Here is a 25,035-nt window from a genome sequence, read left to right as displayed (position 1 = left end):
TTTGGGAGTTCAATGAGGCATTCAAATAGGTAATTTATGTGTTCACAGCTGTTTCTTCATGATTTTAGGTAAGCCTTGTGACCCAACTAATGCTGCGTCATTGGTGGACTCTTGCAAAGTGTCATGGATTGGCCACAGGCAATCATTCTATTTTCAATGTAAATTGTAGGTACTTTGAGACAATTGATTGATTCTCACTGGAATAGACAGAACTGGATTTACTAAGGAAAGTGCTTCTAAGAGATGTCATTATTGAATTGGACGGCTCAAGAGAATCACAATTCTGAGTGTTCATTTTGGATACCAGAATCCATATATTTATATTTACACATTTTCAGAGTGGGACATTAATCATACATAATTTTCTTGTAAAGTAAGCTCCATAAAAATGCAACTTGATAGTTTAGGTTGTTGTAAACCTTTAACAACATAAAGAAAACCTCTAAAAGATGCAGCTAGTCTACTATGCAATGGATAAGAGGGGACTTGACCCTGTTTTTTTTTTCCTTGATAGGAAAACATATGGAAATCTCCTTTACCTAATAAAAAAAGCAATAAGGAGGAGGCAGCGATCATGAGACTTGAACTGCAGAGCTTTGAGTGTGAATAAACAGCTTGAAAAGTGGGGTAAAGCATATATCTATTAACTTTCAAGCACTATGTCATTTTCTTTTTTCTGAATTCCATTTCCATAAAATCTCCAGATTAGCAAACTCTTTATAATATTAGATGTCCCCAAGGAGTGATTTTGTGTATTTCCTTACTGTCAATCTCCTCACGTAACAGATGTTTATTATTTATGTTATATATGATTGATAGGGCAGAGAGGTTCAACGCCAGCAGAGAAGGGACTAAGGAGCGTTTATGGGCCCAGATAGCCCCATCCCCACTTTACCACAGCTAATGCAAAGCCTGGAAGGGGAACAAAAGAATAGAGCCTATCTCAATTCAGGACTGACTGGCCAGGAAGGAGGGTGCAGCTCTGCTTCTCTGCCTGAAGGGAGCTTGGCCTGCAGAGTTGGGAAGAGCAGCCAGAGGTTAGGAGCAGTTGGTTTCCAAACCATCTATTACTTTTGTGTCACCCACTCCTTGGGGATCTAAGTCTGAAAGAAAGGGCAGTCACTCTTCATGGGAAGACTGATGGGTGACCCAATATTGAGTTTGCTTTTTGTTTTAAAAGATTTTGGGACTATGACCTCTAACTGTCCCCTTCTCCCCCAAAGGAGATAAGACCTGAAGAGACACTGGAGACAGAGACTTCTTCCACACACCCCCTCCCCAGAGAGATCTGTGATCATGTGAGGGTGCCTGGAAGATCCACGAGGGGGGCACTTCTCCAGCCATGCTATTACAATTCATATTCACTTTCCTTAATACTAACATATTAGGGAAGAAAAATTTTGATTGGTTAGCTCACAAGACAGGGAAAAAGGAGTTCTGCTTCTGCCATGTACTTGCTTTGTGACCTTGCGTGAGTGTCTCTCTCCCTTATTTTCCCTCCTCTGTAAATATGGGGAAGTAATGCCAACTTTCATAGAATGCTTTGAAATCCCCCAAAATGAAAGGTGCTATACAAATGGAAAGTATTATTATAGAATCTTAATGAAATCCACATTCAGCGTATGCAAAGTTTGAAAGTCTTTTTTCATTTCAAATAGTTTGTACTTGTATTTGCCAGTTATCATCAGACTCAGGTTTTACCACCTGCATTCATCATACAGGCAGATGACCTCTTCATAACAAACAGCCAATCAATGTCATTGGAATTGCATCCTGTAATTCAACTCCAGTAATTTACTGTTGTATGAATCATGTAATTGGGAGTGTATATGGCTTTGATAAAGTAACTAATCTGCAACTATTCACCTCCTGGAAACAGATCTTTTCATCACTGGTAATTGTCACAATGATAACAGCTGTAGATTCATTTTAATGGGTCTCCAGCTGTGTATACAATGTTAGTGTCACTGTCAGCTATAAAGCTCATGAAGTTAGATCCAGACCCTGTAAGATGTTCTTCCCTTTAAGCATGTGAGCACTGAAGTCACTGGGACTGCTTGTGTGCTCAAATTTAAGCATACACATAAATCTTTGCAGGATTGGGGCCTTAAGATTCAAGAACATGCATATCTCATGCAGTCTTCAGAAATGAAAAAATATTTTTATTATTAAACTGTACGGTGAATCTATCTTCATACACAGCCACTGATCAGTATTACTGCAGCAAAGAGATCTTACATCGTTTAACCCTGCGCTCTGTTATCAGAACCTCGTTTTCCTCAGCATGTACATTAATTAGAAGTATTTATTCTTATAACTAAACATAGCAACTTAATTTCACTCCTCTTCATTTAAAAGCAGGTAATAGTGGTAGTATAAACAACTGTTTCATTTAATTGTTGCTTTGCAATATTGGAAACTGACAGTGGATGGCGCCATAGTTTGCTTCTGTAGGGATTAAGTTTAAGGAACAACTCTCTAGGAGCAAGACAGGAAATTGCTGAGTTAGCTACAGCTTTTATGTAAAGTCTACGTCTATTTCTAGAATATCCAGGAAGCAAAACTCTATCTCATTGTTCTAGGCATTCAGCCTGATTAAAGCATTATGCTAAGATTATATGCTATCAATCTCAAGGAATGGTGTTAAAGGACTCTAATGGATATTATATTGTCTCCTGTGCATTCTAAGCAACCAGGACATCTGCTTCATGGTCACTAATACCTGATATGAAGAGTTTTATATTTTAATAGTCACACCTGGATTAATATTTTGATAAAATATAACACTTTAAATGTAAGAATAAGTGAGAAATTCTCTACTTAACAGCATAGTAGATTATTTTCAGGTTTCAGAGTAGCAGCCGTGTTAGTCTGTATTCGCAAAAAAGAAAAGGAGTACTTGTGGCACCTTAGAGACTAACAAATTTATTTGAGCATAAGCTTTCGTAAGCTACAGCTCACTTCATCGGATGCAATCAAAGGCCTTCTTGAATGTTGAGTGGTTTCTCATTAGTATTTAGCTACCAACATGGGCAATTAAGCAAACCTGGATACTATAAAGAGAATAATTAGTGTTACATTAAAACCAAACCCCTTAACATTTGAGGTGGGACACAAAGTTAATCCTTAACATATCTGACTCCTCAGAAATCTACCACAGGTTATGTAACTACCTAACAATCAATACTTTGTCTGATAACTTAATCAATTGCTGGCATTAGCATATTTTCAAACGAATGAACTCTTCTTTAGTCCTTTCTGTAGTTTATTAGGTACCAGTGAAGTGTTCCTTCAACGTTACACTCAACATATGCATCTTCTTCTCCCTAGTATTTTCTCTTGAGCAGTTTGTATAGCACTTTTTATCTTCAAAGAGTTTTACAAAATCTTACTGGTCAATGAATATTTGCTAATAAAAGCACTGTGGAAAAAAATAATTCCATTTCTGTTGCAAACACAACATATATTGGAAGAAGTTTTTGTTAGTAAGCTTGAATTCACTTGATAGTACACTTACAATAGAAGATAATCTTAGTTCACTGGGCTAGACTTTGATCTGATTTACATTAGTCTAACTAGCTTATCTCCATTGACTTAACTGAAGTTTCCCTGGAATTTTTGCAGCGTACACAAGATTACAATCTGGAACATTGTCTTTCAACAAATGTTTTAACAATGATGACTTTCTTTTCTTTTCTTTTCTTTTCTTTTCTTTTCTTTTCTTTTCTTTTCTTTTCTTTTTACTATTACACTTGCTTTGAGCTGCTGGCTGCGCCCAGACTGGTGACCAGGAAGTTTTCTTTTGTTGTAAAATATTAAATAGATATGGGCAAAAACTCAAACCCAAATCTGGAAGAAATCTTCTATCCAGATCTAGTATGAAAGTGCCAAAATCTTGCCTAGGGTGGCAGAAATCTCAAAAAAGACAGCTGACCTTGTATGATTCCTACCATTTTCCATTAACTATTGTTGAATCTGAACCAAAACCTCAAACTAGATTTGGCTTCAAAACTTGAAGCAGAATTCTAGCATTAGATATTAAGGAAACCCTGGCCTAAATCGAACCTGGTTCCAGCTCTGAATACCGCCACTTCTGGCCATCTATAGTATTAAATAAATTCAGTCCATTGGTCTTCAGATGGGATACTCAGGGGCATAGCCTAGTTGTCTCCTTTCATCATTATATAATGGCTTTCTCAGTCAGAATCGTCTGCACATGTTTGTTCATTAGCACGGAGTGAAAGTTCTATTCTCTAGCTATATTAACATAAACTTCACTGGGCTGCATAATCCTAGGCACCTGAGACCCAGAAGGGCAACTTCTCTGTTTGTTAGACTAGTTGTAGTGTCTACAAATTAATTCTGGCAGTGTAATTTGATTCAGATGAATGGGGATATCACTGAGTCTAGCATCTTAAAGAGGCTCATCTGAGATACATTTGTAAATAGGTTGTAGAGTTCAGGACCAGTGTCATTTTCAGAGGATAAAGTATTAAAAGATTGCTTATTAAGGATAAAGTAACTTTGTCCAATGATCTGGTTGTATTATTGTAAACCATTTTTATAAAAAACTATCTTAATTTAGTTCAAATATTTTTTCAAAGTTGCTATTTATGTGAATACTTACATCTTTGATGGAACTGGGATGTTGCTTAATTGGTATTTTACTCTTGGTTACTTAATTTGAAAAGTTTAGTTTTTTCTCAGCCAATTTTTAATCCTGAGCAACTCCCAAATGTATTTAGTGTACAGAGTATATTGAGTAGTGCATGTTAGGGCTGGGATAATAAATAAAAAGTTCATTTATGTGCCATGAAATATGATCAGGGATCTCAGGCATGCTTTTGAGTTCAGATGTGTGCTGCTAACGATTCTATATCTGCAGCTTACAATATTGGCCAAATTGTGCTCTCCCCTGGCAAATCTGTGTCTAATTACTTATGCCATGCTTTACACAACAGTATCAGAATGCTTCCCTGCAGAAGGTCAAGGAATCCCACAACTTTCAGTGTGCAGACTTTCCTCCAAACCAACACTTTGGGGAAGAGTTGTAGCATTTGCCATTGTGTAGGGTAAGTGGTGAACATGACTCTCCTAACACACAGGTATTCCAAGATCCAGAGGGCAGCCACACAGACCTCAAGGCAGCTGCAGAGGGTCTAGCATTCATGTGGATGTCAGAAATCTATGATATTTTTCCATATAGAAAAGATAGTTGAGATCAGTTGTGAAGGGTTTTTAATTAATTTTTTTCTCTCCCTCTGAGCCCTGTAAAACTGGCCTAGTTTCTCAATAAAAATGTGAAAAAACTCTCTAAAACATTCACAAAATAGTTTTTCTGTAATATAAGTGAGCTATAGAGAACACATGAGATGTGGTATAAAGGTTGTCTTCGAGTGATTGCACAAGTGCATTCCTCTCTTGGTGTGTATGCTCCCCGCAAACAGTTGCCAGAAATTTTTCACTCAGTGCTACCCATTAGGATGGCTCAAGCACCCTCTGCTGCCATTGTAAGGGACTGCGGAAGACTTTGTTACGGCCGAGCTAGAGAACTTTCACTTTCTCGAGCCGAGAGGTTACTGTGGGACATAGATAGCTGCTTTGTTATTGTAGGAGATAGCTCTTGAAGGACACAGCTGCTGTGTTATTGAGGATATAGATAGTTCCTGAAGGACACAGCTGCTTTTCATGGCCCTTCGCCTGGTAGTGGAAAGCCCCCCTTTGGGAAGTACCTAATTCTATATTCATGAGCTCTTTTTGTGTAGTGCTTATTAACGCTGACTGTCTGCCCCTCCATTGGACTCCGTCCCAGGCAGAGCTCCAGTGTGCTGGGTTCCCCACCTCTGTGACTGCAACGCTTGGAGTCCCCATTGCAGGTGGGACACTAACCTTCAATAAAGCCAATAACTCACAGCTGTGTGTAAGCCTCGTTTTTCTCAGAGTATTCCTGCCAGGCCTGTGGTGCTTCAAGCACCTTGGCCCAGAACAGCCATGCTCTGCTAGCACCAGTATAAAGTGGTGCCCAGCTTACCCTGCTCCCCCCTCAGTCTCTTCTTACTGCCCATGATAGTCACTGGAGCTGCTTTTCTTGCATTCCCAAGTTCTCTGTGCACTTTTCTCTATATATTGTAGATAGTTATTTAGTTTTAGTGTAGTTATTAGTTAAGTAGTTAGTTTTTGGTATTTATCGGTTTTTCGTCTGATCTCCAGTGCCAGGGGATGCCTCGGTCATCAGGCTTCAAGCCCTACATCTCCTGCTATGCCCCTGAGTGACCCACACTCAAGTTGCTTGAAGTGTCTGGGGAAGCTCATTTGGGGGCTTCTGCAAGGACTTTAAGCCTTGCATGAAGACGGATCAGGAGGCCAGGCTAAAATTTCTGCTCATGGAAGTGGCACTGAGACCTCCACCTGGGCTAGGCCCGTCAGACATGGCTCCAAGTGCCATGGTGTCGGTAAGGAATGCTCCTCCTATCGTATCAGACTCCCAGCCTGATCACCATCCCCAGTGCCTAGAAAAAAGCATAAGAAACAGGCTGTTGAAAGGGGGTGATTCCCGGCAACCAAGATCTGCCAGGCATGGGGATCAGAGTAGAGTGCAATCTAAACCCAGGCAGTCCTCTGCCTCAGTACCACAGAAACCGGCACCATTTACTCTGGCACCTATGTAGGTACTGACGAGTCTGGAGCCAGAAGAGGCTTCCACATTGGTGGCACTGCACCATACTTATACTATGTTAACTACATCAGAGGCATTTGCGGCTGTCAGGGATCTCCTCTCATTGTCGGTTACCAGTATCACTAGCACCACAAGAGTCACCAGCAGGTATGGAGGAACTGGCTGGATTGTTATAATGCTTGTTACCATGCCAGCGTCACATACCCAGGACAGTTCATCCTTTTGCACTGTCAAAGGGAAAATCTGTGGTGCTTGCCTTGCCACCTTGGCATTGATTGCTGGCACTGTCAGGAACGGCACCCCTGTGGTCAGCGGAAGAAAACTTGTCCTCTTGCAAGTTGGAGGTTGGGTCCTACTCTTTCTACCCTCGGAGCCGCTCTTGCTACTCCTCCAGACATTTCCACTCTTCCATGGATCCGGTCACAGGAATACCATTGAGTGGTTGGCCAGGAGGTAACTGGGGACCTGTGTGAGTACAGTGGCCCTTTTGGAATCCATGGGGATTTCCCCTAGTTTCCAGGGCATATTCTAGGTGCTCCTATTTGGTGGCCTCAGAAAGGCATGTGGCACCTTCTCACTATGCAGTACCCATTCTGCACTCTGAAACCAAGCCCAGTACTGGGCCCCAACAGCCAGCTCAACAGAATCCTGCAGATGAAGAAAGGGAAGAAGAGCACCCACAGCCAGTAGTGACATCATCTTCCTCTTCCCTGTACAAGGCAGTAGCAGGAGGGTGCATGTCGCCTCCCCCAGATGACTATAAGGCTCATCAAGAGTTGTTAAATGGGGTAGCCTTAAATCTGGGCATTCAGATGGAGGTAGCAAAAGAGTCCTCCCACAGCCTGGTAGATATTCTAGCTACTGCAGATCCTTCCTGAGTGGCCCTGCCTCTCAATGAGGCCATTATGGACCCAGTTAAGTCTGTGGAAGACCGCTGTATCCCTTCACCCCACTTCAAAAAGGGCTGAATGAAAATACTATGTACCCACCCAAGGTTATTAGTTCCTGTACATCCATCCCACCCAGGGTGCCTTATAGTGTCTGCTGCCAATGAGAGAGAAAGGCAGGGACAAGAGGGCTCAGCTCCGAAACCAAAGGATTCAAAAAAACAAACAAAAAAAAAGTATACCAGTTTCATTGGAAAGTTTATTTTTCTGGGGGGTTACAACTCAGGATTGCAAACCAGCAGGCACTACTGGGAAAGTATGATTTCAACTTGTGGGACTCCATGCAAAAATTCAAAGACTTGCTGCCACAAGATGCTGGGCAGGAGTTGTTCTCGCTACTGCACAAGGGCAAAGGGTGGTGAGGGCCTCTTTACAGGGTGCTCTGGATGCGGCTGATTCAGCTGCCAGGTCCATGGCTTTTGCAGTGACAGGCATAGGAATTTCTGGTTACAGTCCTCTGGGCTCCCTCAGGAGGTCCAACAGATTATTCAGGATCTGCCCTTTGAGGGATCCTTGTTCTTTTCAGAGGAGACGGATGTGAACTTCATGGGCTAAAGGACTCAAGGGCAACACTAAAGTTCCTTGGGTTGAACACCATAGTCCTTTCCAGGAATCACTACAGGCCTCAACAACCCATCTGGTACTCTGCCCCATCTACCCATCAGGACCTGCAGGGAAAAAGAAATAAGGGTTATAGGTGTAGATACTCTGCCTTTTACCTCTGCATTAATGCCTGCCCTACCCAGACATGCAGCGGTTTCTAAGCAGGCATTTTGATGGAATGCTTGAGGACGCCGTACCAGTCCCCATGATGCCAGACCCCATTTTTCCTTTAGTTGCAAGCCATCTTTCCCACTTCCTCAGGGATTGGTCCCATATTATGAGGGACTGTTGAGTATTGAGTGCTGCAGAAGTGGGATACATCCTCAACTCATTTCTACCCCTCCATTCCACCCTCCCTCCCCTTCCTCTTCAGGGACTCCTCTCATGAAAAATTCTGCATCAGGAGGTTCAATTCCTATTTCAGGTGACAGCCATAGAAGAGGTACTGCAGAAGTTAAGGAGGAAGGGTTTCTACTCCCATTATTTCCTAATTCGAAAGGCAAAGGGAGGTTTAAGGCTGTTCTACACCTGTGCCAACTCAACAAATATCTCAAAAAAATAAAGTTTTCCATCGTCACCTGGCATCCTTTATTCCCTCTCTCAATCCTGGAGATTGATACACCATCATCTCTTTAAGAGACACCTATTTCTATGTATTAATATAATGATGGCACAGAAGGTCCCTCATGTTCGTAGTGAACCATTCACGCTACCAGTTCACGGTGCTCCTGTTCAGCCTGTCTGCAACTCTTCGGGTGTTCACAAAATGTGGTAGCATTCCTGAGGAGAATAGGGGTACAGTTCTACCATTATCTGGACTACTGGCTAGTCAAGGGATGGTCCAGTGTTCAGGTGGTGTCCAGTGTTTGGCTCATCCATTTGATGTTCAAGGGCCTAGGCCTTCTAATAAATGCAGACAAGTTTGCCCTTTGTCTGGTACAGAGGATAGAGTTTATTGGAGCAGTGTTGGACTCTACCCAGGCCAGGGCATTCATCACAGAATTACAATTCCTATCAATCCATTCCCTGGTGACACACCTCAAAGGTCATCCAATCACAACAGCCTGAAACATGTCCTCATGGGCTTATTTGGAACAACACACTGGACTACACCTCAGACCCCTCCAGACGTGGCTGGCCTCAGTATACTCATCAGGCCATCTCCATCTGGACACTGAACTCATGATAGCTTCAGAGGTTTTTATCTCTCTGTATTGGTGATTGGATCCTCTCAACATTTGTGTGGGAATTCCCTTCATCCGTCTTCAACCATCAGTGACTCTGGTCTCAGACATGTCAGCTCTAGGGTGGGGAACGCACTCTGGGGCCCCTCAGAATAAAGGGCCTTTGGTCTCGGGCGGGGCTCTCTCATCATATCAATGTCAAAGAACTCAGAGTGGTTCATCTTGCCTGTCAGACATTGCTGCTTCATATTGGGGACAGAAGTTTTTGTTCTTACAGACAACACGGTAACCATGTTTTATCTGAATAGGCAAGGAGGAGCTCTATCTTCCCTCCTTTGTCAGGAAGCAATTCACCTATGGGAATTTTGTATAGCCCATTCAATCAACCTTGAAGCCTTTTACCTTCCGAGAGCACAGAATGAGCTGGCAGATCACCTGAGCAGGTCTTTTCCCAGTCACCATGAGTGGTTTCTTCACCTGGCTGTAGCCAGAGGCATTTTCCAACACTGGGGGATTCTCCAAATAGACCTGTCTGTGAACAAGTACAACAGAAAGTGTCGTCAATTCTGCTCCCTTCAAAGGTGCAGTCCGGGTTCTATCACAGACACCTTCCTGCTACCCTGGATGGGACAACTTTAATATGCTTTCCCCCCAATCCCACTCCTACAGAGGGCTAGTAAAGATCAAGCGAGACCATGCCTGGATTTTATTAATAGCCTCAGCATGGACCCGCCAATACTGGTTCTCCACTCTGTTAGACCTCAGGCAATCTGAATCAGACATTACAATCTAAATAGAAAAAAAGAAGACAGTGTATAAGCAAATGTCAAAGGTACTTTCCCCCACTATACTTCCTGCTTACCCTATCACTCTGTTCTAGGTGCTTAAGCCAGTATGTTACACCTTTATTGACCTACCTGCCTTTCTTCACCCTACCTACTTCACTGAAACTGAAACCGTGTATGTGGTGGTGTGGTGTGGAGGGAAGCGGTAATGTAGAGAGGAACAAGAGAGGAAGAAAAGAATTAGACAGTCAGATGGTGTTTGCCAACTCCACAAAAATAGACAGGGAGTGTGTGTGTGTGTGTAGTGGCGGAGAAGGGATGGACAGACCATGGCTGAATGAGAAAAAATAGCCAGTCAGAGGGTGCCTGTGTTACTGAAAAAATCTAAGGCCTCTTTGGTTCCTTTGCAGTCCTTGCTGCTCTCTCCCCACCACCTGCCTTCAGAGAAACTTGGCGTGGGGAGATTCCACCTTTCCTCTGTGGTTTCCTAGACTGGGAACATCCTGGTGGTCTGTCTTGCACTGAGATATAACTCTCTGCACAGCAGTGTTTATCTTGTGCTTCTTGTAGTTTCAATAAACAATTATTTGTATGCTTTTGCTTTCACAAAGCTCAATAAGTATCTACATAGAAAGAAAAAGCAGCACATCAAGTCTGCGAAATGCTGCCTTAATTTCTGCTGTACCCACCAGGTGCAGTTGGGTGATCAGAGCAAAAAACAGAGAAGTGCAGAGTTCTGTAAGTTCTGCTTTTCAACCCAGAACAATTGTCACATCATTGGTCTGTATCTCCCCTGCTATGTAAACTAAAATATAATTCTGTCAAACAACATACTCATACAGTGCCTACAAAGGGCAATGTCCTAGAGACACAGTCTAGCCCTCACCATGTAACTTTACAGAATCATTTTAGTATGGAAACATCTCTTTAAAGGCTTAAAAACTGGAATGATGGAAAGAATTATAGAAAATGCCGAAAGAAAGAATATTATAAGCGATGGGGATTAAAAGTGATATCAAAAATGCAAGGGTGTCATGATATAAGATTAAATTATAGCCATCTGATCCACATTGGGTGCATGAAAGAAGTGTGATTAATATACTGTGAATCACAGACTCCAATGAGAAACTGCAGAATTGGAATTAATTTGCAAACTGGACTCCATTAAATTAGGCTTGAATAAAGACTGGGAGTAGATGGGTCATTACACAAAGTAAAACTATTTCCCCATGCTAATTTTTTTCCCCTACTATTACTCACACCTTCTTGTCAACTGTTTATAATGGACCATTCTGATTATCACTACAAAAGGTTTTTTTTTTCTCCTGCTGATAATAGCTCACCTTAATTAATTGGTCTCGTTACAGTTGGTATGGCAACACCCATTTTTTCATGTTCTCTGTGTATATATGTATCTTCCTACTGTATTTTCCACTGCATGCATCCAATGAAGTGGGTTTTAGCCCACGCAAGCTTATGTCCAAATAAATTTGTTAGTCTCTCAGGTACCACAAGTACTCTTCATTTTTTTTTTGCTGATACAGACTAACATGGCTACCACTCTGAAATTTGACAGAATAGATAGTTTTTTCTCATCATTTTCTTAACATGAATCTCGTGCTGGGGTTTTGGGGCTTTTCCTAGGATGTTCACTTGTTTTTGGTGGTAGAGGGGTTTATAATAAAGGGCTAATAGGTAGGAAGGAAAGAGAATAAAGCAAAAAACACTTCAGTATAAAATTTTCTGTAGTTGACACCAGCAAAGAGTATTATCTAAGAAAGTTTCAACTAGTGTTAGACAATACTAGTAACAAAGGAAGTTGGATTCTTGAGTCATTAGGAATAGTTTGGAAAACATACCAGTTTTAAATAAGAGAAACCATCAACTTTTCTATTTTCATCTCATTTGAATAAAAATATAAGGCATCTTAAATAAAGAAAAGTTTGTTTCCATCATAAATATCTTTAAACTAAGATTATAAACCTCTTTAAAATCCTATTTCAGCACTGTTTTTTCTAAGACATGAACTAGATTGCATAACTGTATGGATAAATATTGAAGCACATACCAGATATTGTTTGAACAATTCTTGAAACCCAATTCAGGAATTGTGTGGTGTATTAAACATTCTTTATGGTTTTTCTAGTGCATAATGAATATTTTTAAGCAAAGTGCTTGCTCTTTTTTGATGTACCTAATGTTTTTGCCATAGACACAACTTTCTTCAGCTAATTACCAGTGTGGCATTTCAAATTGGTTTTATCCTGATTCTTTTTTAGACCATAAAAGTGGAAGATTCCAATTATTCTTCTTGGTAAGCCGGACGAAATAGATAAATATTTTGGGGGGTATAGATCAAATACTCATACACATACCCTAGTAATTAAATTGAATTTACAATGATGTCTGCACAGTACCCACAATTGCTGTCATCCTAAAGCATAGAAAAGACACAAACTATTTCAGTGCAAAGTCTCTTCATATTTTCTTCAATAGCTGTTCCCTTTGGAAGGGGAAATCAATAAATACATAATTGTTGCAAGGTTAAAAAAATCATCATTTGTAGAATTACACTTAAAGGTATCTCAAGTATTTCCATTATAAACTCAGGTTTCAAGAGTAAATAACTTGACCTGAAACTCTGCATACTACATTAAATCAGGTTTCAGAGTAGCAGCCATGTTAGTCTGTATTCGCAAAATGAAAAGGAGTACTTGTGGCACCTTAGAGACTAACAAATTTATTTGAGCATAAGCTTTCGTGACCTACAGCTCACTTCATCAAGAACATTGCAGAAAGAAAATAAGAAGTACAAATATTTTTCCTAAATAGATTTTTGCACCTCTTAAAGTATAATAAATTGCAAGGTTATGTCTCGAGTATCTCCTAGAGTATGCTGGTTTCACAGTTACAGTGTTGACAGAACATTTGTTTGAAGCAATGTCAGACATTTTCCTTGCAGATGTGTTATTCATTGTGGCTAGGTATACAAAGTATGTCCCTGGGTCCCAAGAGAGACTTTCTTTAAAATGGTCCAGGACACAAAAATGGCTTGGTAATAATGGAAGAGTTAGCTTTTCTACTGGCTAAAATCCTTTGAGACATTATAATACAGTGGTGTTACCATATGTGATGGGGTGTTAATCCAACATCAGCCGTGAAGGGGTTAAGGTGACTCAAAAGAGGTTAGATCACCTTATAGGCAGTTCCTGGGGGACAGCCAGGACCTGATAAAGGTTAATTGCTGATGAAGCCTAGCTGTGGGGAGAAGTAAGGAGATGTAGTATAAAGCCAGGAAGTTTTCACCAGAAATGGGGCTACAGTGAAAGAGTCTACATTTGCTCTCTGGGCACAGAGAGGTGGGTAGGAGGAAACCCATTATGGAGCAAAAACCCTGGGATCCTATACCTGACAGAAGGGGTTTACCCAGAGAGTTGTGAGGAAGAAAGCTTGTGGAAAGCAGAGTAGGAAAAAACCCAGGGCAAGAGCAGCCAGGGTTTAGACTGTGTAGCCCCTAGCTGCTGATGATAGAGTCCGTTGTCTGGACCCTGGAGTAGCAGGTAGGCCTGGGTTCCCTTACCAGACATTGGGAAGTGGCACAGACTGGAAATTGGCACAGAAGGCTGCCTGGGATGGTGTATAGACAGTTGCTTCAGAGGGACTTTGATACCCCAGGTGGGGAAGACTACATAGTGACCTAGCCAGAGGGCTGAGTCATGAAGAGGGGGGTGCTGTGAAATATGGGAGGAGAGACCACCACTGTGATGGAGTGACTGACAGAAGGGGATGCCAAATTGGGCAAGAGCTAATCCCCAGACCCAGCTACAAGACGGCACCATAGTAGCGAGTGAACCTTGTTACACCATAAATGTATTTACATCATATGAGGTAGAAACTTCCTCCTTAATCCTACACATCTAGTTGGTCCTGGAGGGACCAACTCTATATGTGGAAAGGTTATTTAGGTTCCATCACTCATTCACTCTTTGGTTTCTTAATATACCACCAGAAAGAGAGTTGATTAGAAACAATTGTTGTGGAAGTTTTATTATAAATTCTTTTTTGTTGCAGTAACACTGTGACCCTAAGAACACTCCAAGGCCAGAGGGCACTCTGTAGTATCTAGCAGTGAATCTTAGCTGGTCTGATTAGCTTGGTACTTAGTACTTCAACTCACTGTTGTCATAAGGTGTCAATGTAAGGTATCAGGTGAACTGGTAATGTGCTGGTCATCAGATTTACTGTGTGCTGTGTGTATGGTATTATAAGACTTATAAATATGTGCTGGAAATAGGTTCTTAAAAGCTCTTTGGCAGCCAGGGCTTAAGTCATCCCATTTTAGACGAAGGAATATGATTCTGCCTGTTTGAATGTGTCTCCAGTGTAAGTAGCGCAAGGAGAGACAATGAGATTACATTTCTGTGCAAAGTAGACAAAACCTTCAGGCAAATGAGACTGGGGATGGATGGCCATTTACCACTCCTGGTAGCTCCAGGAAATTTGAACTTTGGAAAATTCAGTATAGGTGAGAAACCTGCTTTAAGAAAAGACTCTAGTTTAAGTTAGACATTAGTATTAAAATGTATTTTTATGTTTTTGTTTTGTTTGTAACCATTTCTATCCAAATGATTTCTACTTGTTACCACTTAAATATTTGTTCACTGTTAATAACCTTAATCTTGCTTTATTACAAACCATCTCCGTGCAATGTTTCAAACTGAAGAGTAAAATCCTCAGCCAAACTAAGAGGCTGATGCTGCATACTGTCTTTTTAAGGGAGCAACGAACTTTATAAGGTTTTGTGGGTGCTATAGTCAGAGGGGCTGACCATTGCAGAGGGAGACTTTTGGGGAGAACTCAGGACTGGGGGGGTGTTGATGTCACTATGCAAGGAGTAAACAGGCTGCTGGAAGCCAGGGTGAAGCCATTGTGAGCATGCTGCTGGTATCAGGGCTCTGAGCCACAGATGCATGGGTGGCCGGTATAATAGGTGAAAGGAGGCTCTGCCTCCCTGGGCGCTGCCACTATCACTGGATGCCCAGTTGCGGGTGTGGCGGGGAAGTTTTTGCTTTATTATGCCCCATGCAGGTTCTGGGATGGCTGAGGAGGCAGTATGTGCTATTCAGCATCCTGGGTTCATCAGTAATCTCCCTGGACTCCAGAGATTATTGATGAACCCAGGAAGCTGAGTAGCAGACTCCGCTGCCTCAGAACCTGCATGGGGCATATCAAAAGCTCAGGTTCTTCTTCGGGAAGAGACTCTGTCATGCTGCAGCTTTTCCTGGGCAGCTTGGGGTCTAGGGAGGGGAGGGGAGCAGGACTGGCTCTAGGCACCAGCAAAGCAAGCACATGCTTGGGGTGGCACAATTCCCGGGGCAGCAGTCCGGCCATTCTTTTTTTTTTTTTTTTTTGCTTGGGCAGTTGCGCTCTCGGAGCTTGGGGGCGGCAAAAAACCTAGAACCTAGAGGCCCTGGAGGGGAGGCACGGCATGGCTGCAGCTGGCCCAGAGCTCCTCCGGGCAAGCGTGGGGAGCTTTGGGCTCCTCCCAGCAGGTGGGGTGGTGGCTTGGCCAGGGATCCTCTGGGTAGGTGTGGGGAGGAGGGGGACTGCTCTGTGCCAGGGCTTCGGCTAGCCTGGGGCTCCTCTGGCGAGGGGGGGGTGCTCAGGACTCCGGCCAGTCCAGGGATCCGAGGGGAGGGGAGCTGTTGGGGTGCCTCCAGGTGGGGGAGGAGCCCTCATTGCTCCAGCCACAGGGGTCAGGGTGTCTCAGGGCTCTGGCTGCAGGGAGAACCACAGGGGGGCTTGGGGCTCCGGCCGGGGGGGAGTGCAGGCAGAAGGGACAGAGCCAGGGGCTAGCCTCCCCAAAGGGGGGCTCCACCCACCACCCATGCACAGAAGCACTGCAGGGCAAGTGGTGACACAATCCCTTACAGGTTTGGGTTGAACCCCAAAGTGGCATAGACACCTAGAGGTCCAAATCAAGGATCAGGGCCCCATGATGTTATGTATGTGTACATATATGTAACATAACAAAAATAGTGTCCCTGCCCTGAAGATCTTACAATCTAAGTATATCAGAAAGTGAATGCAACAAGCAGACCAGGAAGCATACAAGGTAAAAACATCTCTATTTGGTACTGTAGAACTCTACTGACAGACTTGCATATAAGATGGGGAAATATTTTACCCCTGTCACTCTTTTTTTTTTTTTTTTTTGGTGCCATGAATCTAACAGTTCTGTTAAATCTAGAGCAATAGGTGGGAAAATTAAAAAAAGATGGAAAGGTGACGAGAACAATGGCCTGTCTAAGATCATAGGCTCAGAAAAAGCAGCATGAAATCTTTCAAAACAAAGATTAGTCAAGTATTGCTTAGATTCTTTTAAAATACTTAGATAGGCACATGGGTCCCACCAGCAACCACAATACAGTTTGGGAACCAAGTATTTGCAAACCCATTAATAACCTCCTGTGAGTTTCCCAGCCTTATGACCCTGGAGGAAAGCAATTTCTTAATAGCAGCACACAGCTCCATCACAATTTCCCCAAGAGTTGATCTACAGCCACCAAACTGGTTAGTTACAATAGCAAATGGAGGAGGCGAGCTTCCAGATGGCACTGGCCATCTATATGGAGGGCAGCTCTCACATAGGTTCCACCACTGAAGCACCAGTGTGAACTCTGCACAGATTTCTTGGAAAAGGAGTTTGTGACATCCTGAAGTTCTGCCACCACTGTTGTTCATTCCAGGTCTACAGCACTATTCTGTCCCACCAGTCAGTGCTAATTGGGTAAACCCAAAAGGAGCATTTCAGGAACAGTTCAAGGAGAAGTGTCTCCTCCTCCTCAGGGGCTATTAGTGCTCTTGTGCTGAATTAATTTAGATATGCTTGCAGCAACTTATTGACATTCACTACCATGAGAATTGCATTGCTCACCAATGCTTCCTCCATGCAGCTTGACAGCACTTTGAAAATGGCACTGGATTGCAAGGAGCCAGATGGATGATGGGATAAAATGAGAGGAATCAGAGAATTATTTAGTTTGACCTCAAGTCCCAGAACTTCATTGCTGTCCAGGAGGTCCATAATGCATAGCACGAAAAATCCCCAAATACAGCACACCAGTGGAGCAATGCACCATGGGATGTCTGAACACTTCTCTCAACAGCACTGTGCTGTATGGCAGCAATGATTTGAGGCAAAACTACCATCATTGTAGGATAACAATGTGGTGTGTACATACTGGTTGCAGGTCACGTAACATGGATACAGAAAACCCACACCATGTTTCAAGTGAAATCTTGCCTTTAGAGAATAAGTTAAAATTGCTTATTTGGGTGATTCCTGGACCTTTTTCAGGCCATTTTCAAGCTTCTCTCTCTCTCTCTTGTCCCCCACCCCCCCCATCTGTGATAGTAATATGACCCAAGATGTGTACGTAAAATGTTTTGGCACCAGATCCCATACTCTTTTTTTCCTTCACCACTTGTTCACTCACAAGTCCCTGTTCAGGCGTATTATTCAGAACAAATAATACACAACACTTTGTAAATCAAACCAAACCTTTTATTTGTCATGAGCTGGATACACAGCAATCAGTCCATGGTCTCTAACACAGTGGCTGATGTTTTTTGCTACAACAAATGGTTTATAAATGCTGATGTAAATTAAAGTGTCCCCATAGCACCAGTGGAAAATGGAAACTTATGACATTGCTGACAGGATGAGAACATTTGGACTTTACTCAGGAATACTGTTCAAGCAAATTATGTGCCAGCATGGATTATGTACTGTATAATCTATATCAAAAGACATTAAGTATTTGCTTCATGACTGGAATTAGTTATCTTAATTTATAAATACTGCACAAGAATCCAGGAGTATCAATTATGGTAAATTCCATTTTTCTTTAGCAACATATTATGCATTTTCCAGAACTGCCCACGACCATGGAAAAAATTTGATTGTATTATGTTCCATGCTAGAAGATGTACATTGATTTCTTTCCCTGTTTTAATCTAATTTTTCCTACCATGACTGTGGTTATCACCATTTAATAAATTTTGGGACATGGAGACCACATATTAGATTGAAAACATTTCATTTTGTCCCATGTGAGTTGTTCATACAGTGTAATGTTAATATATCCATTGTCTATAACAGCTGTCTATATTTATCCATAAATACGGTGTACATCTTCCTTGTCAAAAGAGGATTTTTATTTCTATAAAAATAGAATGAATTCAGGCCAGATAAACTTACTGGCACATTTGCCATCTGGGCAAAGCAAACAAAACAACAGAATACACTTCTGTGAAGATAGAACAAGCACATTATGAAATAAAAATACATTTGTGCTGTAGGCTGATCTATTGCACAACAAATAATTTCCACCCCAAACATTATGTAAATGTTTATTTGACAGAAGATTCACAATCCCATACAGAAAAATACAGCGTCTAAATGTTGGCACTGGAGAAAATAGTGGGCTTAATTTTCCATTCAGTCTCACCAGTTTTAAACAAACATAGTAACATTTGTATCGATCTGGCATAAAGAGGAAACTCAGAGCCACCTAATCTCTTGTTCTGCTGAAAGATGTTAATGGCTGCCATCGGGAGTAGAGGATGGTCTTGGATCCAAAGCCAATCACAAACCTTGTTAAGCCAATGGCCGTGCCAAGTACTCTTTTTCAAGCTCAAAAGAAGGCACAATCAAGCCTCTTTATGTAATAAAAACAGCTGCGGGAGCTGGGGGTGCTACTGGCAAAGGAACTAGACCATCTGGTAGGTCAGAGCTAAGCCATGTGGACTGGGGGGTTTCCCTGCAAATGCAGAGGGTGCCTGTATCTTTGGGGGAAGGGGGAGCCTGGAGAAGGAGTGGTCAGTGTGACCCCCAGAGGAGAAACAGAGGCTAGAGACAGGGCTTCTTGGGTATCGAGCTCACTGGAGTGGCAGACTCGTGGATTTCTGAGTAAGGAAACTGCTTGCTGTAGTTTGTTTCTTGTTCAGGGAAACAGGACTTAGTGAATTAACAATATTACTCTCAAAATATATTTGATTCATATATAATCCATTTCTCATGTGACTTTCTTATACTTTAAGGCCAGAAGAGACCATTGTGATCATGTAGTCTGACCTCCTGAAGAGCACAAGCCTTAGGATAACCATGAATTCAAGCTGTGCTTGAACTAGAGTGTATCTTAATTTCAAAATTTCTACTCACGGAGACGCCGTCACAACCTTTGGTAAGTTGTTCAATGGTTAACTACCCTCACTGTTAAAAAGTTTTATCTTATTTCTAGTCTGAATTTGTCTAGCTGATTTTTAAACTCTAAGGGCCTGATCAAACTCCTATTAAAATCAATGGGGAGACTTGCACTGGCTGCATCAGAAATTGGATGGGTTTCTTAGAGAATTGGCAGTATCACAGAATTTGACGAATACTGAGCCACTCCTATGTCCTTTCTGCTACCACTCAGGCTTTCCACTCCCTTGAGGTAACTTCCAGAATGGCTTCCTAACCTGCTGTAGTCATCCCTCCTGTTAGAAATGCACAGATTCGGTGATCAATCCTTCTGTTGAGACTGACAAAACAGTGCCAATTTTTATAGGGATTTTTATGATAGACATCTGTTCAGTAGGAACTAGACTGAGAAAAATCACCAATTCATTTCATATAGACCACTACACAGTCATCAGATGGTAATAGCTTTCACATATTTCCAACTTCTTGACCAGATTCTAATTGCTAACCCAGGGACTGATGAATTGGAATTTTTGGTGGGCATGCAAAAGAGAAATCAGGCTCCTACAGGTGGAAAACTCTATATGCCATGACTAATTTCTTGAGCTATACAGTTAATTTCTAGTTACATCTTCCCACACTACATATAAATGGCACAATGGAAAAAATGTACTTTTTGGCCTGCGCACATATAGAACTGAATCCTGCTGGCTTTACTCATACGTTCATCTCATTTAAATCAATGGGATTAGTTGGGTAAGGCAAACAGAATTTGGTCCAGAATGTCATTGCACTTCAAACTCAATAAAACCAGAAAAGAGAGAGCAGGAAATCACAACTAGCTTGGCAAACAGTCTATTGCCAGTCTCTTACTAGTGCCTGAAAATTTGACTGGGGTAGATGCTTGTGATATTAAGTATCAGCTTTTGGTAACTTCAATCCCCTTCATCTTTTCATTCTATTCCTTGATGGGGGTGACTGTTTCCTGTTAGAACAATTACTCAAATGTTTTACCATCACTGCATTTTCACTGTACTGCATCATTGTGAGTATCCATTTTATTCACTTCATCAGTGAAAGTTATAAAAAGCAGACAGATTCAGACAGTTTCAATTTACAGCTGCCTCTTTTAGTCCAGCATTTTTCTGATAATCCAGACTCTGGTTTCCACACATGTAAGCCCTGATTTTGTAAGCTGTTCTATGAAAGCAGAGTGCTGTAACTATGTAGAGCCCCACTGAAATCAGTAGGGTATTACTTGGCCACAGGGGTCTGTCCACAGGGGGCAACTTGCAGGATCAGAACCCTGTTTATTACGGTCAGAGCTATGTGTGCCACTGTTTCCCATGACTTTACACATGTGGTGATTGCTATCTGGGCTCTCAGCAGGGAACTGAAATAGGGCTCTCCAGAGATTAAAGCATGAGACTGTACAGCCTAAGCTAAAAAGCCAGGTTCTGTAGTTGGGGACTGTGACAGACTCTGATCCTGTGGGGATTGGGCACAGAGGAGGACTCCAAACACATACTGGTTAGTGATTTATATATATATTCTCATTTACATCAGTTTAGCTTTCCTGGAAAATAAAATATTTGCAGTACAAGTTACTATGTTTTCTAAGTAGTAGTCAATTATTGAGACATGCAAAGAGCAAATACTTACCTGAAATGTTTATGAAATACACATAAGTTTACATTTTAATAGCTTCTCAGAGGAAGTAGTAAATTAAAAATAAAAAGATAAAATAGTCTGTGGCGCATTTTATAGTTCAGATTATTCTTGGCTGTGTTTGGTTTTTTCTGCCTTTCTGTCTTACAAAGTTCTAGCCAACCAATCTGTCTGTCCGCTCATCCAGTGATTATATTGCTTGAAGTGCCAGAAAAGTTTATGGAGTTTCCATAAAGCACTTTCAAAAAGGAAGCCTATTTAGAAACGTGCAGTAAAAATTTCAGCTTGTGTTTTGCAAACTCTTCGAAATTCTCTATAAAGTAGGTAAAATTCCCTTCTTCGTACTCTTCACATTGTTTGCATGTTATTTTATTCCTGTTCTGCAAAATAAATAAATAAATAAATAAATAAATAAGGAAACAAAAGAACAGAAAAATGACAATTCTTTGAGTAAAAATTGGTTTGATATTAAAACTGGGGATAGTTGAATTGGTTTTGATAGAGAGCCAAATCTTGCTCACTTTCCTCTTACAAGGAATCCCACTGCAGACAATTGCCACAGGAGCCCTGCTGGAGGCTGCCAAGGAACCTACGTACTGAAATGTAAGTGGTCTGATTTTTAAACATGAGCTTGCAAAGCTGCCAGTGACTTCAGTGGGAGATGCAGGTGTTTTTTTGGATTGTCCTCTTTCCAATGATTGTAGATGGCACTTACCGGACTGTTTGTGTTCTTTGGTAAATTTGCTTTTACATTTGCCAGCACATTGCGTATGTACTGTTTGATTTTACATCCTTTTCTGATTTCACATTCCTGGGAAATCACTTTCAACTCTAACAAAAAGCATTCCATCACTTGTATTTCGCACTCATCCTAAAAATGAAAAATGTCAGTGGCTTTACAATCAAAAAATTAAAGAAATAGGTCCACATGTGGTATATAATTTTGCAAACTAGTAGCTGATTTTGATCTACTGTGTATTTGTTTTGCTATGCAAATATTTGTAAATATCTACACTGATCATGAGAATTAATGTGTAGCTTGGTTAAATTACATTTAAAGGTGTGTCAGGACATAACAGGCTTGGTGAAAAATGTAAATACCAAGATAGAATGGGAATTAATTAGGATATACTTTGGGGTATAATTAAGAATAATAGGATCAAGTTATTATTAATACTTAGCTCTGATAGCAATTTCCATCCATAACTCTCAAACAATTTTTTTTAAAAGGAAGTATCACTATTTCTATTTTACAGATGGAGAAACAGAGATGGATTGATTTTGCCTCAGGTACCACAGCAGGTCAGTGATAGAGCCAGGAACAGAACCCAGGTGTTCTGATTCCCAAAGCCATGCCTTGTCCATGGGACTATATTGCCTCTCTCTTAAAAAAAAACTAAAAGTTTTGGCTATCAAGAAAACCTTGCTGACATAATATATATTAGGCTATGGAACAGTCTTCCTAGGAGAGTGTAGAAGCTCCATTGAGGAGATCATTTTAAAATTAGATTGGCTCCATGACCTCTCTGATGATTGTGGTATAAATTATATCCCCTAAACTGAAATAAATGTATAAGGTAGTTATCCCTAGCTTTGCCATTCCTCCAATTAGAAACTATCTGATGGTGAATGCCTATGCAGTTTAGATCTTAACACTATTTTAGAATGCTCTAGCAGAGTGCACAACGTTGGAGAATCATGTTTTCTTTTGACAAAAAGGAAAGTTCTTCCTTTTGATAAAAATCATTTTGTCAATTGACAAACTTCTATAGCCTTTTTAATTGACAAATTTCTGTAGCCAATGATTCAGTAGCCATATCTGCTTACAGTCATCCTGATTAATACACATAAAGAATGGGAACTTATTTTTAATGCAAATGATTTGGTTTCAGAAGCTTTGATCAAATTAAACATCAATTGCCTTTAGCTGGTCACTTCAGAAGAAATAAGGATATCACCCTTAGACCAATCTAGGTCAAATTTACAAAATGTACTTACTGGCTTGTCTGTATATGTAGTGTATAAACAGGCATCAGTGCTCTAAAAGAAAACAGATTTGGATATATAAATAATAATTCTTGAGTTTAGGGATAATAAAGTCAATCCTACCAGAGGAATGGCCTAGCTCAGTGCTCAAAGGGTCAATCCTGCAAGATGCTGGAGATCACTGAAGTCACTGGACATTGATATTCCCCAGCACCTCACAGCATGAGGCCCTTGTAAGCATGAGATTCCCCAGCACCTCACAGCATGAAGCTCAAAGTAAGAAGCACATTTCCGGAGCTGAGTTCTAGTAGTACTTTCTCAGAAGAAGCCTACTCCCAATTCTTCTCTTCAGAAAAACCATCTTCTTGTTTTATCTGACTAAGAACAAATACTGCAGAGATTAAAATAGAGCACTGAAGGAATACAAATTGAAGAGAAAACACTTAAAGGGGCTGTAATGCAGAGTCCACTCTAAGTGTCACATATTGTTATCTACTCCCCTGCTTATTCCTGTGCTACAACATTACATGAGTTCTCTCTTCCCCTCCCTTCTCTCCCCACTTACTTACTATTTAAGCACTCGGCTAGACAACCAGCTCCAGGTCTCTTCCTAACCATATGATTCTATGAAACGTTATCGCTTTGTGAACTTACATCAGTTATGCCTTTAATCACATGCAAATCCTCTATAACCGCCTCCCACCTTCTTCTTTCAGCTTCTATTCTTGGTAGATATGCACTGATGCAGCTAAAACAAAACAACCACAAAAACAATTTGAATATTTAGTAACATACACACATCTTTTCTGAAGATAATAATGTAACTAAGAGTGGTTCGCAGAAAAGCAGTATCATATTACATATATGCCACATATGCAGGAGTATGTAACAGACAGTGAAGCCCTCTGATAAAGTGTGGAATCATGAAATATATATAGGGAATACTGATGATATGTACTGGTATGAGGGTTTTAATCAGCAGGAGTCTGGGATGATTCCCTTACTCAGAAATGGAAAGCCACAAGTAAATTATATTAAACATCATTTTATCTCCTGGTGATAAAATGTTTATCTCACATCATCTTGCATATGTCCATATATATTACTGATAAATTAATGTTACCAACTTTAAAGAGGGTCCAGTTCCACAGGGCCCAGAGTGAGAGGTTAAAACTATTTAAAGTAAAATACCTAAAATTGTTCTTCCTAGATATAAAAATGTCACAAATTTGAAGTCTTACAGCTCAGCCTCGTCCAAGGCTAGATTCAAGCTCTGAGTCCCACTGAGGAAGGAATTTCTTCTTCCAAATAGTAGAGTGCCTGTTTTTAGCCCTGTGAAGGTGTGGGCTACTGGATTTTTAAGCTATAACTTTTGATATATAAAAAGCTGTCACTGGCTTAGGACTGAATCTTTCCATCTTGAACCGCAGGGAAGAATTCCTTCCACATTAGACTGTAAGAATTTAGGAACAGGAACTGTTTATGTGTGCCTCACTCTTATTCTTTAATTGGCGGCCTCTAGGTATTACAGCAATACAGGTAATATTGGGAGAGAAGGAGGAAATATTTATTTGACTGGTTGATTTTAAAATAAATGGCAGTTGTTTTAAGCCGCTCAATGGTTTGAAATAGTCAAATATAATCACAGAGATTGATCAGTGGGCAGGTAATGTAGTCACAGGCATGTGATAAGTACACATATATAACTTGCTTGTTCAATTTTATCTTCATGTGTAGATTATCTTATACCCCTCTAATTTATCACATGGTTCCCAGTCATACACATAAACACATTTTGGTGATAATATTGTGAGTGACTGCAAAGCCGTATGATAGTTTGCCTTTGTCGTGCACCTTTGATTGTCTTACCTGGATTCCACCAGAACAACAACTAATATTCCAAATGTCCAATAGGTCAAACAGCTGACAGATTTTTTTT

The 25,035-nt window shown here is 41.0% G+C and overlaps 1 protein-coding gene across 1 annotated transcript in view; it reads right to left on the bottom strand.

The window, feature by feature from the left end:
- Nucleotides 1-17,744: 17,744 nt before the first annotated feature.
- Nucleotides 17,745-25,035, bottom strand: part of IL15 (interleukin 15) — an 80,129-nt gene continuing 72,838 nt past the window's right edge. Inside the window, exons 4-7 of the mRNA XM_038399585.2 lie at nucleotides 23,751-23,844; nucleotides 23,109-23,150; nucleotides 21,826-21,981; nucleotides 17,745-21,490 (exon numbers count right to left, since the gene is read on the bottom strand). Coding sequence (XP_038255513.1) covers nucleotides 21,365-21,490; nucleotides 21,826-21,981; nucleotides 23,109-23,150; nucleotides 23,751-23,844 — 418 coding nt within the window. The 3' untranslated portion in view covers nucleotides 17,745-21,364. The remainder of the gene's footprint in view (nucleotides 21,491-21,825; nucleotides 21,982-23,108; nucleotides 23,151-23,750; nucleotides 23,845-25,035) is intronic.

Source organism: Dermochelys coriacea, chromosome 4 (genome assembly GCF_009764565.3).
Source record: "Dermochelys coriacea isolate rDerCor1 chromosome 4, rDerCor1.pri.v4, whole genome shotgun sequence".
Taxonomy (NCBI): Eukaryota; Metazoa; Chordata; order Testudines; family Dermochelyidae; genus Dermochelys; species Dermochelys coriacea.
This window is presented reverse-complemented; position numbering and strand designations above follow the sequence as displayed.